At 43.8% G+C, this 12,528-nt stretch overlaps 1 protein-coding gene, 1 long non-coding RNA gene and 9 other non-coding genes across 13 annotated transcripts in view; 1 reads left to right on the top strand and 10 right to left on the bottom strand.

Moving 5' to 3' along the window:
* Positions 1-176: 176 nt before the first annotated feature.
* LOC113886582 lies at positions 177-3,520 on the bottom strand. 3 transcript variants are annotated; one of them, XR_003509486.1, is made up of 13 exons: positions 3,420-3,520; positions 3,027-3,076; positions 2,683-2,766; positions 2,403-2,453; positions 2,023-2,057; positions 1,880-1,922; positions 1,717-1,796; positions 1,562-1,608; positions 1,355-1,383; positions 1,107-1,143; positions 686-735; positions 415-444; positions 177-286 (listed from the first exon to the last, which is right to left on the bottom strand). It is a non-coding gene; the product is annotated as an uncharacterized LOC113886582 (long non-coding RNA). The 3 variants fall into 3 exon arrangements; XR_003509485.1 differs by lacking the exon at positions 1,717-1,796 and having other exon boundaries at positions 415-602; XR_003509484.1 differs by lacking the exon at positions 1,717-1,796 and having other exon boundaries at positions 3,420-3,517.
* Positions 519-644, bottom strand: LOC113886627. Its single transcript, XR_003509510.1, has one exon. It is a non-coding gene; the product is annotated as a small nucleolar RNA SNORD22 (small nucleolar RNA).
* LOC113886626 lies at positions 908-975 on the bottom strand. The gene has a single exon (XR_003509509.1). It is a non-coding gene; the product is annotated as a small nucleolar RNA SNORD31 (small nucleolar RNA).
* Positions 1,222-1,291, bottom strand: LOC113886623. Its single transcript, XR_003509507.1, has one exon. It is a non-coding gene; the product is annotated as a small nucleolar RNA SNORD30 (small nucleolar RNA).
* LOC113886618 lies at positions 1,450-1,516 on the bottom strand. The gene has a single exon (XR_003509502.1). It is a non-coding gene; the product is annotated as a small nucleolar RNA SNORD29 (small nucleolar RNA).
* On the bottom strand, positions 1,713-1,839 carry LOC113886628. Its single transcript, XR_003509511.1, has one exon. It is a non-coding gene; the product is annotated as a small nucleolar RNA SNORD22 (small nucleolar RNA).
* Positions 2,127-2,202, bottom strand: LOC113886620. Its single transcript, XR_003509504.1, has one exon. It is a non-coding gene; the product is annotated as a small nucleolar RNA SNORD28 (small nucleolar RNA).
* On the bottom strand, positions 2,530-2,601 carry LOC113886621. The gene has a single exon (XR_003509505.1). It is a non-coding gene; the product is annotated as a small nucleolar RNA SNORD27 (small nucleolar RNA).
* On the bottom strand, positions 2,879-2,954 carry LOC113886622. The gene has a single exon (XR_003509506.1). It is a non-coding gene; the product is annotated as a small nucleolar RNA SNORD26 (small nucleolar RNA).
* On the bottom strand, positions 3,162-3,231 carry LOC113886616. Its single transcript, XR_003509500.1, has one exon. It is a non-coding gene; the product is annotated as a small nucleolar RNA SNORD25 (small nucleolar RNA).
* Positions 3,521-3,632: 112 nt separating the features above from the next.
* The window catches only part of SLC3A2 (solute carrier family 3 member 2), a 40,900-nt gene continuing 32,004 nt past the window's right edge, over positions 3,633-12,528 (top strand). The window contains exon 1 of the mRNA XM_027532935.1: positions 3,633-3,935. Within this exon, the coding sequence (XP_027388736.1) occupies positions 3,824-3,935 (112 nt within the window). The 5' untranslated portion in view covers positions 3,633-3,823. The remainder of the gene's footprint in view (positions 3,936-12,528) is intronic.

The following is a 12,528-nucleotide window of genomic DNA, read 5'->3' as shown; positions in this document are numbered from 1 at the left end:
AACACAGTTAAAGGGGTCACTCAAACTCAGTAAACTTTCATGAAGAACACCAAAGAGGCTCCCTGAATGATACTTCCCTGGGTTAGGTAAAGTGCCAAGCTAAATGGGGAAAGCCATTTAACAATCTTTCTGGGATTATTTCTGTCCAGTCAGACCCACTCAAACACAGGAATCAATGAAGGTTTAAAAAAATTTTTATTTAGAAAGGCTGAAATGATTGTATGCTAATTTGAACAGGCAATCTGTACAAGGATTTTTCAGTTTTGACATCTTCCACGTTGGATTCCTGTACAGAAAAAGAAAAATGAGTTTTTTCTTATTGGATTTTCACAAGTATATGCCTGATGGGTTTAAAAGAGTTATCCTTTAAACATGGTTAGTTTATTTAATACAAGTACATGAACAAATACTTACCATTATCTGTGCTTTGTTCTTTCTTCAGATCTAGGGGGAAAAAAAAGTATTTGCCTTTCAATCAGTCATTTATTCCCCCTTTGCCTTGTTTAGGGACTCTCATGATCCCTCAGACAGTTCCCTCTGGAACAAGCTTTCCTCTTCTCCCCCAGCCAGCCCCAGTGGGTTCACCTTTACAGGCTCTGGGACTAGGACAGGAAGTAAGACTTGTGAGTATTTCTTCACTGGGAAATTTTAACTTGACACACCTTGTGTGTTTAAGTTTACTCACCTCTCAACTTCAGACTACAGTGGAGCAGATATATGGCTTACTCCTTTCCCCTGCAAAAGATTGGGAACTAAGTCAACTGTCTCCAGGACAGGCCCATCTATAAAAGCTATGTTGGTTTCACTGGACATTTTACAGAAATCACCAGCTAGTCCAAAACACTTCCCGTTGGCTATAATGCCACTAAATTTCACACTACAGTCACTTTTTACTCCAAGGGAAACTCACAGCTCAGAAATACCTTTCAGTCATAGTGATCAGACTGGGGCGGTATTGAACTCATCATTGGTGAGTGGCAATGTAACGGGCGGTTCACTAATGGCCAAAGACAAACTTTGGATTTAGCAAGTCATGTCTGCAGTTATTCAAAGCACCAAACAAAAACTGGTGAATTCTATACAGCAGCCATAGATAATAGACTTACCTAAAATCATTCTTAGGTACCAGACAAAGAGCTGTACCTGAAACACAAAGACAACTACGTCAGTAATGCTTGCTTCTTGCATTATAAGCTGTTCCTGTCTAAGCCACCATTCCCAGAAAATCAGATTTCCGAGTCTCAACAGCAAATCATCAGCCGAACGAGATTCCATGTAAGTCATCACAGATACCTAAAAAGGCACTTTCTCCCACTCAATGCATTGTATGCGCAAACACATGGTGATCACTCACCTCTGAGCAACGGTAACTGGCAATGGTACCTACGGAAGGACAAAGCTATGAGTGACAGAAGTTCCTTACACAGTACCCCACTGTTGTCTTTCCCAGTTTCTCAGGTGTTCATGTCTTTTCATTGTTTAAGTCATAGTGAGCTAGTTTGATTCATCACAGAAACTGCCTACCTGGTGGTGTATGCCATACACACATTAATCAACTAACCTTTTAACTCTGGAGGCTTTCCAGGAGTGTATAGCAACAAGCTGCTCCTGAATGAGAAGATCGTGTAATTAGCAAAATATCTAAAACAACCAAAACTATTCTAACTAGGGTTAATGGATAACCCAAGCCAAGCAAATGCTGTTCATTTGCTGTACCTCAGACAATTCCTTATGGAATGAAATTTCATCCTTTCTCCCAGTTAGCCCCAGTGGGTTCACCATTACTGGCTCTGGGGCTAGAACAGGGGTAAGACAGGATGTCTGCTTTCCTCATTGGCACTGGAGTTAAGCAACAATAAGCAAGGTTACAAGTACTCACCTCTTGACTCTGTAGAAGTCATCCTGAGCAGATCAAGAGGCACCTAGGAAATCAATACAGATAAAATAAGAGATCAAGAAACAGCACTATCAGAAACAAGAGAAACCCCTCCATTTCCCACAATACTGAGAGAAGTAACTTACTGTAAGATAGATGACTCTATTAATGCTGTGACAATCTACAAAAGAGGAGAAAATGGTTACTCCAAAACACTAAGATGAAACACAATTTCTTCATCAACAGAAACTGCCATCAGAACTCTAACATGCTATTAACTGTGGTACCTCACAGAGGATCAGCATTATCAATTCAAATCATCTGACAGTGATGTGTGGGTGAGGGAAGAGCACACCCTCTCAAGAAGGAACTATGCTGTTTGCTAGGCTGCTGACTCCCTCCCCAGGAAAATCATTCCAAGAGGAACAAGCTGGAAGGAGCAAAAACACTGCTCCACTGACCATTTGCTCTCCTGGTTGTTGAAAACACCAGAGACCACAACCAACCCTCCCATTTGAAAACTTACCTGCATTCAGCCTGGGAGGCAATTGAATTCCTCAAGACTGGTGAGGAGATGCTGGAGACAGAAAAATGAGCCATTACTTTTAGTACTCGAGAACTACCATTAAAAAACCCTGGAGCATTTCGGGCCCACTTCTCAGTAGTAAGATGACATCACTTTTTAGTTCAGGCATATGCTTGTCATTTTACATTCATCATGGAGTGGCCAGTGCAATTTCAACCACCAAGTCCCATCCCGATACTGTGCTTCTACGCCCCATCTGCATAAATCATCGCGTACCCACCTGCAGGATCACCACACTTGATCCACACAGGAATAAGTCTTGTCTCATCCTCCAATCTGTAAGCTCCTTTGAATTAAACCACATCTGGGAGGAAAAAAAAATACCCTTTCTTACTTTTATATCTCGTAGTTTAACTGTCCCACGTTAGTGCCTTAACAACGCAGGACTAAAAGCCCAAACATTTGCCACGGATGGTGCTACTCAGAGTTTTTATGTTTTCTCCACTAATCCATCAGAAAGAGAGAGTTCAGTTTTTGAAATCATCCCCGTAGCACATCCCATCGGACTCCCGCATATTCAACAAGGAAGGAAAAAGACAGTAAAGAGAGGCCAGGAGCACTTACTCCAATGAGACCGGTTTGCGATCCTTCAGCGTTTGGCGCGCGTCCGAACCCTGCAGACAAATGATATTGGGTCAGCACTCTGTCTCGTAAACGCTTTATTTTCCGGAGCTAAGACTGCGTTGCCATGCAAGGCCGGCCTCCTCAGAGTTTCTTATCCTCACGGAGTTCAGTACAGGTCTGTGAAAACGGTCTCATCACAGAGAGGCCCGTCGGCACGGCCCGCCATCGCCATCTTGTCCTTCACAAAGCCCCTGTTCCTTCAAGGCCTCAACACTATGATCACGTTTTTTCTCCTCCCCTACGAACCCAATAGGCACCACAAAGAAAGGCCAAGGCGCGGACACGTTTGCACGGCCGTTTTTCTCATAAAACTCAATAAACCAACACACTTACCGAGAGCTGTGGATAAATGAGACCGCAGGCCTACCGCGAAACACATAAATACCATCTCGCAGAGGCCCACGGGATTTGGGGGCGGGACTACGGCCGGCGCAAGCGCAGAGGGAAATGGGTGGATTGTGGGTAGAGATTTCTAGAGGAAGTACGAAAGGCTGTTAGCCCCCTGAAGCGGTGGCGCGAAAAAGGTGCGCATGCGCTTTAGGGTGTGCGCAGGCGCGACTAACGTGCGCCCGTGGGTTTTTTACTGCGACTTCTTTTGGCGCTGAGGCGACGAGTACCCGGCTTCGCGCAGATCCTGGACTGACGCCCCGTGTCCGTCATAGCTGACTGCCCCACACCCTTCCCTGAGCATTCCCTTGCTTGCACACACTCTAAATCCGCGTGCAGGGTCCTACTCCATGGACCGCGAGCCTCCTGAACCCTCCGCTGGCGTCATCTCGGTTCCAAGCCAGCCGCCCAGCGAGCCTTCTGGGCCTGGTCCTCAGGTGCCCAGCGCGGGGGGCGACTCAGGTATTACTGGGCCCCGGGCCTATCTCGAGTGGAGGGCTCTTGCATGGAACCATTTTGGGAAAGTGAATCAGGTTGTAGGTCCTCTTGAAATATTATAACAGTCTTAGGGTATTTTCTGTAACCGGCCACCGTTGTCCTACTGTCTGGTCCGATTTTGCTAGGAGCTTGTAGTGGGGCTAGCGTTGAAGGTGAAGGTGAAGTCGCTCAGTCGTGTCCGACCTTTTGCGACCCGGTGGACTGTAGCCTACCAGGCTTTTCCGTTCATGGGATTCTCCAGGCAAGAATACCAGGGATCGAACCCGGGTCTCCCTCATTGGAGGCAGACGCTTTAACCTCTGAGCCGTTAGCTGACATTTAAAACGCCTTTTTAAGCACATTGCATGTGTATACGTGCTCAGTCGTGTTAGACTCTGCGATCCCATGGACTGTAGCCGGCCATGCTCCTCTGTCCATGGAATTTTCCAGGCAAGAATGTTGGAGGCCATTTCCTGCTCCAGGGGCTCCTCCCTACTCCAAGAGATCTTCCCAACCCTGGGATCGAACTTGAGTCTCTTGCGTCTCCTGTCTTGGCAGGAGGAGTCTTTACCAACTTCGCCCCCTGGGAAGCCCCTTAACGCAGATTACCTGGAGGGAATCTAGGTGTAAAAAGCTTTTGCAGAACCGCGTACAACTCCTGCCTGATTGACAGGGTGGTTCCAGTCATCTATACCCTTGTTACTGAGGACAACCAGTTTTAGTTTAATCATTTGTAATGCACACCTAGGGTACATGACCGTTTTAAAAATGTATTATATGTACATTTTATAACCATTTATTAAGCTCTTCACTGTGTGGTCTCCTGGATGACCTCATTTACTACTACCACCCTAGGAGGAGGCCATAAGGTAATGTTAGGGATGAGGAACCTGAGATCTGGAGGGGTTAATTAACTTGCTCAGAGTTACCCAGCTAAGAAATATCAGCCCAGGTGCAAATCAGCCCAGGCAGTCTTGATGACAGAGCCTGCACTTTTGATCACTCTGCTTTACTGCTGTGATCACACACTTCTCAGGGTATTTGGGGGGCAAACAAGTACACAGAAAACAAATGGCATGATCCTTGGATACTGTTTCTCAATTTTTTTTCTTGTTGTCTTCCTCTCTCCAGGAGCCTTTAAAAATAAAAAGCATTTCCCTCTCTAATCCCCACCATGAAATTTTAATAACACTTATATAACTGTGTAGGGCTTCCCTTATAGCTCAGTCCCTAAACAATCTGCCTGCAGTGCAAGAGGCCCAGGTTCGATCCTGAGTTGGGAAGATCCCCTGGAGAAGGAAATGGCAACCCACTCCAGTATCCTTGCTTGGAAAATCTCATGGACACAGGAGCCTGGTGGGCTGTAGTCCATGGGGTCGCAAAGAGTCGGGCACGACTGAGTAACTAACACTTATAACTCTGTATTTGCTTATATACTGTGGCCCTTCAGAGGGCCAGAAAGCTTCTGTTTAATATCTAGGATTTTCTGCCCTCTTCCTGCTCCAAAAGAACCAATTTTCACTCCTTTGGTGGCAGTGTTGTCCTTATGTGTGTTCCAGCGAAACATAAGTGACAAAACAAATACCAAAAGAATTCCAATTTGAAAAATGTTATTATAGCTAGAGTAAATTCATGTGTTCAACAATGCTAGACGCTTGTCCAAGTGGGTGATTGAAAAGTTGTAACAAAATGTATAGAAAATGAAACATAAGTTATGGAAAATTCAGAAGGTCCAGAGTAGGCAGGGAGGTTGTGTGTGGGCATGGTATTTGGAGAATGTTTGTGCAGTGCCTGGGCCTTAAAGGGTAGATAAACAGAGCCAGGAAGGAAATTCAAGTTAGAGAAATAATTTGAGTGACAAGATTGGAGCTGGAAAAGTATATAAATATAGTTCATGAAAGATGGGTTGAAGGGGAATCATAGGATATAAAGTTGGAAAAGATTTCCTAGGGAAGGCCAAATGAGAAGGGCTTGAAATGCAAAGCTAAATAATTTGAACTATAGGTAGAATAACCTATAAACCAGGACTTAACCTGGTGGTCCCGTGGTTAAGACTCTGCATCCACTGCGTGGAGCATGGATTTGATTCCTGCTTGGGAAACTAAGATCCCACACACTACACAGGGCAAGGCTGAAAAAAAAAAGGGGGTAAGTTGGGACAGGACATTAATTGGATTGTTACAATAATTTAGGCAACAGATAAGTGGATTCAAGCATGATGAAAGGGAAATAGGAAATGATTTATAATACATCAGAAGTCCTCAACTCACACCTGCAGGAATATAAGTAATGCAGGTAAGCCATAGGAACCTGATAGGGATCTTGATATGCTTGTCTTTGCTCCTGCTGACTGTGCCTTGCTAGAATATTGTCTGTGAAAAATCTGATCAGGAGAATCCAGAAATCCAAAATTGTTGATTAATTTGCTCCTTAAAAATGTTGGCATGTAACTTAAAATTTTTAAGCATTTTCTCTGAGCCAATCAGAATATGCCTGTATACCCAAGGTGGCCTATGACTGAGTTTGCAGCAACTTCTGTAGTAATATAGAATCCACTTTAGAAAGGGGAAATGTTAAAGATTGGATATGTTTTTTGAAAGCTGTAAACAGATTGAGTGACTTAAACATCAAAAAAAAAAAAAGAAAGCCAATATTCTTGGCAGTTGGAGATCATCGCCATGACCTTCACTTAACGTTTATCGATACTGTTTATCTGTTGAGCATCTACTGGGTACAGGAGATACAACAAGGAACAAAGCAGATGTCCCCTTATGCTCCCTTGGAACTTATATTCTGGTAGAAAACACAGAAATAGACGAATAATACATCAAGTGGAGTTAAATGCTGTGGTGAAAATTCGACTTTCCTGGTGACACAATGGTTAAGACTCTGAGCTTTCACCACAGTGGGCACGGTTTTGATCCCTGGTCGATCCATGCAGGATGGCCACACACAAAATTAAATGAAATGTGTGTGTGCGCACATGTGTAAATATATTTGCTAAAGTGGTGCAAAAAGGTTGGACTGTTACATAAAGGGAAATGAGAAAAACAAGATGAAAGAGTTGGTGGAGGGTGCTGAATGTTAACATGTATGAAGTGCTTTCTATGGCACCTTCCTGGCACTGTACTGAATGCTTTACGTATGTTACCTCAATTCAAAAAATAGTTTTTGTGGTTACCGTCCTCATTTTACAAATAAGAAAACTGAATTTTATATCAAGTTACTTACTCAAGGACATATAACTAGTGTGGCAGAGCTGTTATGCAAATCTAGTCTCTACTTTTGACCCTGTTAAGAAAAATTATCCAAAACTTGGAAATAGGCAAAAGTTATTACTAGGTGTCCTTTTGATAAAGGTAAAGCAGGCCTGCCTAACTTGGGGATTACCTGGTTTTCCAGTGGGGTGTGTACCTTCGTTTGATGTCCTGTTTATTGTTGCTCTAGGTATTTTGTAATTTGGTAAGATTGCCTTCTAAGACGGAGAAGGAAATGGCAACCCACTCCAGTGTTCTTGCCTGGAGAACCCCAGGGACAGGGGAACCTGGTGGGCTGCTGTCTGTGGGGTCGCACAGAGTCGGACACGACTGAAGCGACTTAGCAGCAGCAGCAGCAGCCTTCTAAGACATTGGCTGGTTTTGTATTTATGTATTAGAATGCAAATTCATATCATTCTTATCTGGACTTTTAGCTGATGATCCTCCTTTCCTAGCATTCTCTTTTGAACCAGTTTTAAGTTTTATTTATTCTCTTGTTAATTAATAGGTTGAATAAAATCTTTGACATGTGTATATATTATTATGAGTCATATTTTCAGTTTTTAAGATTATACTTTAACAACCCCTGGGGTACATTGCCTTTTGTTGGCCCATTTACTTATTCATTCAGAAAATATTTGTTGAGAGTCAGGATTTAAACTCAAAAAGTCTGACGCCGGAAGGAGCTTTAGACAATATGCCAGTGCGAGTCTAATACCATGCCACCCTCTGGCTAACATATTATCTTGCTCTTTCCAGCAAATGTCTTTTACTTAAAAGATCTGTCTACACCTGCATCACCTGGGTGTCTGTTAGAAACACTGGATCTCAGATCTCTCCACAGACCAAATGCATTTGCATTTACTCAAGATCCCCAGGTGGTCTGTATGCACACTAAAGTTTAAGAAGCACTGGATTTATACAGTACTGCTCACTTCTTTCTCAGGACACTTTTCTCTTGTCCTACTTGATCTCTCAGTAGCACCTTTTTATCCTGTTGACCCATTTCCTTTTTTTTAAATACGGTTTTTCTGTGCCATTACAGAAACGCATGGTAATACCCTTTAACCTACCATGTCCAGTGACCCCATTTCCTGTTTCTTAAAACACAGTTTCCACAGTGCTTGGGACACTGCCCTCTTCTAGTGTTCCTCTTATGTTTTTGCTGTTAATAACTTCTTCGTGATCCTTTGAGGTATATCTTCTGTCCCATTGTTCAAACATTAATGTTCCTCCAGTTACATGTTGTTCAGCCACTAAGTTATGTCCGACCCTTTGGGACCCCATGGACTGCAGTATGCCAGGCTCCTCTGTCCTCCACTATTCTCCTGGAGTTGGCTCAGATTCATGTCCATTGAGTCAGTGATGCTAACCATCTTATCCTCTGTCATCCCCTTCTCCTTTTGCCTTCAATCTTTCCTAGCAGCGGGGTCTTTTCTGGTGAGTTGGCTCTTTGTATCACATGGCCAAAGTATTGGAGCTTTAGCAACAGTCCTTCCAATGAATATTCAAGGTTGATTTCATTTAGGATTGACTGGTTTGATCTCCTTGCAGTCCGAGGGACTCGAAGAGTCTTCTCTAGCATCACAATTCAAAAGTGCCAGTTCTTCAGTGCTCAGCTTTCTTTATGGTCCAGCTCTCACATCCTTCCATGACTACTGGAAAAACCATAGCTTTGACTATATGGACTTCTGTTGGCTTCTTAATATGCTTTTTTAATATGCTGTCTAGGTTTGTCATAGCTTTCCTTCCAAGGAGCAAGCATCTTTTAATTTCATGGCTGCAGTCAACCTCTACAGTGATTTTGGAGCCCAAGAAAATCTGTCACTCCTTCCACTGTTCCCCCTTCTACTTGCCATGAAGTGATGGGACCAGATGCCATAATCTTAGTTTTTTGAATGTTAAGTTTTAAGCCAGCTTTTTCACTCTCTTTCGCCCTCATCAAGAAGCCTAGCTTTTTCTCTGCCTGGTCCACTTTATCCACTTCCATGATTTTAATGGCCACTGTTACCAGGGAAGCCTGGCATGCTGCAGTCCACCGGGTCACAAAGAGTGGGACTGGACTTAGTGACTGAACAACAATGCCTATACCTCCAACCCAGGATCCTTTTCCTGAGCTTCAGAGCTATGCATCCAGTTGCCTTCTGGATGAGCAGTATTACTTGGATGATTCACAAATTCTTTTGGTCCCCAAAATTCATTTCCAAAATGAATTGAACCTACTCCTCCTATTTCACTCAACTGTCCAAGCTACCCCACTGCCACTACCCTAATTCAGGTCAGTGACCTCGAGGTTTTTGCAATAGACGTAACCTGGCTCCCTGGCCCTGGTTTGCTGTCTCTCTAATCCATTCTTCATCTTGAAGCTGGAGTAATCTTTCTAAATAAAAAAGTTGGTCCAGTCTCATGCCTCAGTTCATAATTCTTCAGTACCCCTCCACAGTCTTTAGGTTATTGTCCAGATCATCAACATAGCCATTGAGACCCCTTCATCACTTTCCTCACCACTACTCCCTCCCCGAGACAAATCCACTCTGCCTGCCCACCATAAACTTCCTAAGTTTGGGCATCAGGTCTGTGCAAGTTATATATTGTTTCCCTATGACCTGGCAGAGTACAGGACACAAAGTAGGACTCTATATGTTAATTTATCCCTGTAAATTTTCAAATGATCTTTACCCAATCCTTATCAAATGAGCTGCTGAGAGAGGTCTGGTGATTTTTCTGAGAGAGCAACCCTGCCCCCACCTGGCAGCAAGAGGCACTGCTTCATTAAATGGAATTCAGTTCAGTTCAGTTACTCAGTGGTGTCCCGACTCTGTGACCCCATGGACTGCAGCACACCAGGCTTCCCTGTCCATTACTAACTCCCAGAGCTTGCTCAAACTCATGTCCATGGAGTTGGTGATGCCATCCAACCATCTCGTCCTCTGTTGTCCCCTTCTCCTCCTACCTTCAGTCTTTCCCAGCATCAGGGTCTTTTCCAATGAGTCAGTTCTTTGCATTAGGTGACCGAAGTATTGGAGTTTCAGCTTCAGCATCAGTCCTTCCAATGAATATTCAGGACTGATTTCCTTTAGGATGGACTGGTTTGATCTTGCAGTCCAAGGGACTCTGAAGAGTCTTCTCCAACACCACAGTTCAAAAGCATCAGTTCTTCAGTGCTCAGCTTTCTTTATAGTCCAACTGTCACATCCATACATGACTATTGGAAAAACCATAGCTTTGACGAGATGGACCTTCACTGGCAAAGTAATGTCTCTGCTTTTTAATATGTTGTCTAGGTTGGTCATAGCTTTATAGAACTTTGTCAGTAAAGTAATGTTTCTGCTTTTTAATACGCCGTCTAGGCTTGTCATAGCTTTTCTTCCAAGGAGCAAGTGTCTTTTAATTTCATGGCTGCACTCACTGTCAACAGTGATTTTTGAAGCCCCCCAAAATGAAATCTTGTCACTGTTTGCATTGTTTACCCATCTATTTACCATGAAGTGATGGGACCAGATGTCATGATCTTAGTTTTTTGAATGTTGAGTTTTAAGCCAGCTTTTTCACTCTCTTCTTTCACCTTCATATTACATTGATTTTTGGCACAAGGAGATAGAATAGGAGCTTGTTTTGTCAGCTCCGTGCATCACCCTGGCAGTGCAGTACTTGTAGGAGTAGTGTGTTCCTTTGGGAATATGTAGTTGTTAAACGAGATTTTTTAGCTATAACTTTGGTGGAATTATCTCTCCCTTGGAAAAAAATAAGCATTATAATGGCTTCATTAGTAAGGAATTTGGTTTTAGACTTGTAAGAGGTACTATAAACCATATGAAGTAGTCCAGACCTAGGCTAACAAACATATCTCTTAATTCAACAAGAAGCCCAGGGACGGAGGAGCCTGGTGGGCTGCCGTCTATGGGGTCGCACAGAGTCGGACACAACTGAAGCGACTTAGCAGCAGCAGCAGCAGCAGTAGTTATGTAATGACAGAATAGAGCTGTGGTCACCAAACTTTTTTGATTGTTTCTTTCCTGTAAGTTAAGAAAAAACTATTTTCGCTGCTGATGGCCTGGGTTCAGTCTCTGGTTGGCGAACTAGGATCCCAAAAGCCGTGTGGCACAGGGAAAAAAAAAAAAACGAAACCCAAAACAAAAAAGCTGATACACCCTACGATATGAAGATTTTTAGAGTAAATTATATTTTATGTACATTATCAATTATTTGAAAAGGTAGAAAAATTTTCAAAGGATGAGATATAAATAGGAGTTTACACATTTTTTCCCCCATTTTATTTATTAGGCTGAGTCAGGTTAGTGGTAGCACATGGTCTCTTTTTAGTTATGACATGTAGGATTTAGTTTGCTGACCACAGAGAAATCAAACCCAGGCCCCCTGCACTGAAAAGTGTCGAGTCTTAGCCACTGTACCACCGGGAAGTCCCTACGTGTTTTCTTTATAAGTCATTGTGTTGGCTAAGAGAACACCTGGGTTTGAATCCTGGCCTGCTTTCTGATGAAGGCCAAGTCGTTTTGTCTGTTTGGTGGTTTCTTTCTTTTGTGTGGATTCTTTTTGGTGGGCACTAATGTGGGCTTCCGGAGAAGGCAATGGCACCCCACTCCAGTACTCTTGCCTGGAAACTCCCATGGACAGAGGAGCCTGGTGGGTTGCAGTCCATGGGGTTGCTGAGGGTCGGACACGACTGAGCGACTTCACTTTCACTTTTCACTTTCATGCATTGGAGGAGGAAATGGCAACCCACTCCAGTACTCTTGCCTGGAGAATCCCAGGGACGGGGAGCCTGGTGGGCTGCCGTCTATGGGGTTGCACAGAGTTGGACATGACTGAAGCAACTTAGCCATGTGGGTTTTCCTGGTGGCTCAGAGGTTAAAGCATCTGCCTCCAATGTGGGAGATCCGGGTTCGATCCCTGGGTCGGGAAGATCCCCTGGAGAAGGAAATAGTAACCCATTCCAGTATTCTTGCCTGGAGAATCCCATGGACAGAGAAGCCTGGTAGGCTACAGTCCACGGGGTCGCAAAGGGTCGGACATGACTGAGCGACTTCACTCACTCACAATGTGTGATGCAGAAATCTTTGGCTTTGTACACATATATCCACACCATTCTCTATCCCAGCCCTCAGACCCTTTGATCTTCTAGTCCTTTTCCTTCCAGTCCTCTCATCAGCTGGCCAGACCATTGGCCACTGACCTAGAGTGTGTATATAGTCTCACCTTGGGCCATTTCTCCTTCTGCACAAGGTGGATCGTCAGGTGGATAGCTGGCAGATTTTCTATCTCCACTGTCTTTTAAGTCCTCTTCTGAATGTGGCCGTCAT

This window comes from Bos indicus x Bos taurus, chromosome 29, assembly GCF_003369695.1.
Source record: "Bos indicus x Bos taurus breed Angus x Brahman F1 hybrid chromosome 29, Bos_hybrid_MaternalHap_v2.0, whole genome shotgun sequence".
Taxonomy (NCBI): Eukaryota; Metazoa; Chordata; class Mammalia; order Artiodactyla; family Bovidae; genus Bos; species Bos indicus x Bos taurus.
Note: the sequence above shows the minus strand (reverse complement) of the source record. Positions and strands in the feature narration are given on the sequence as shown.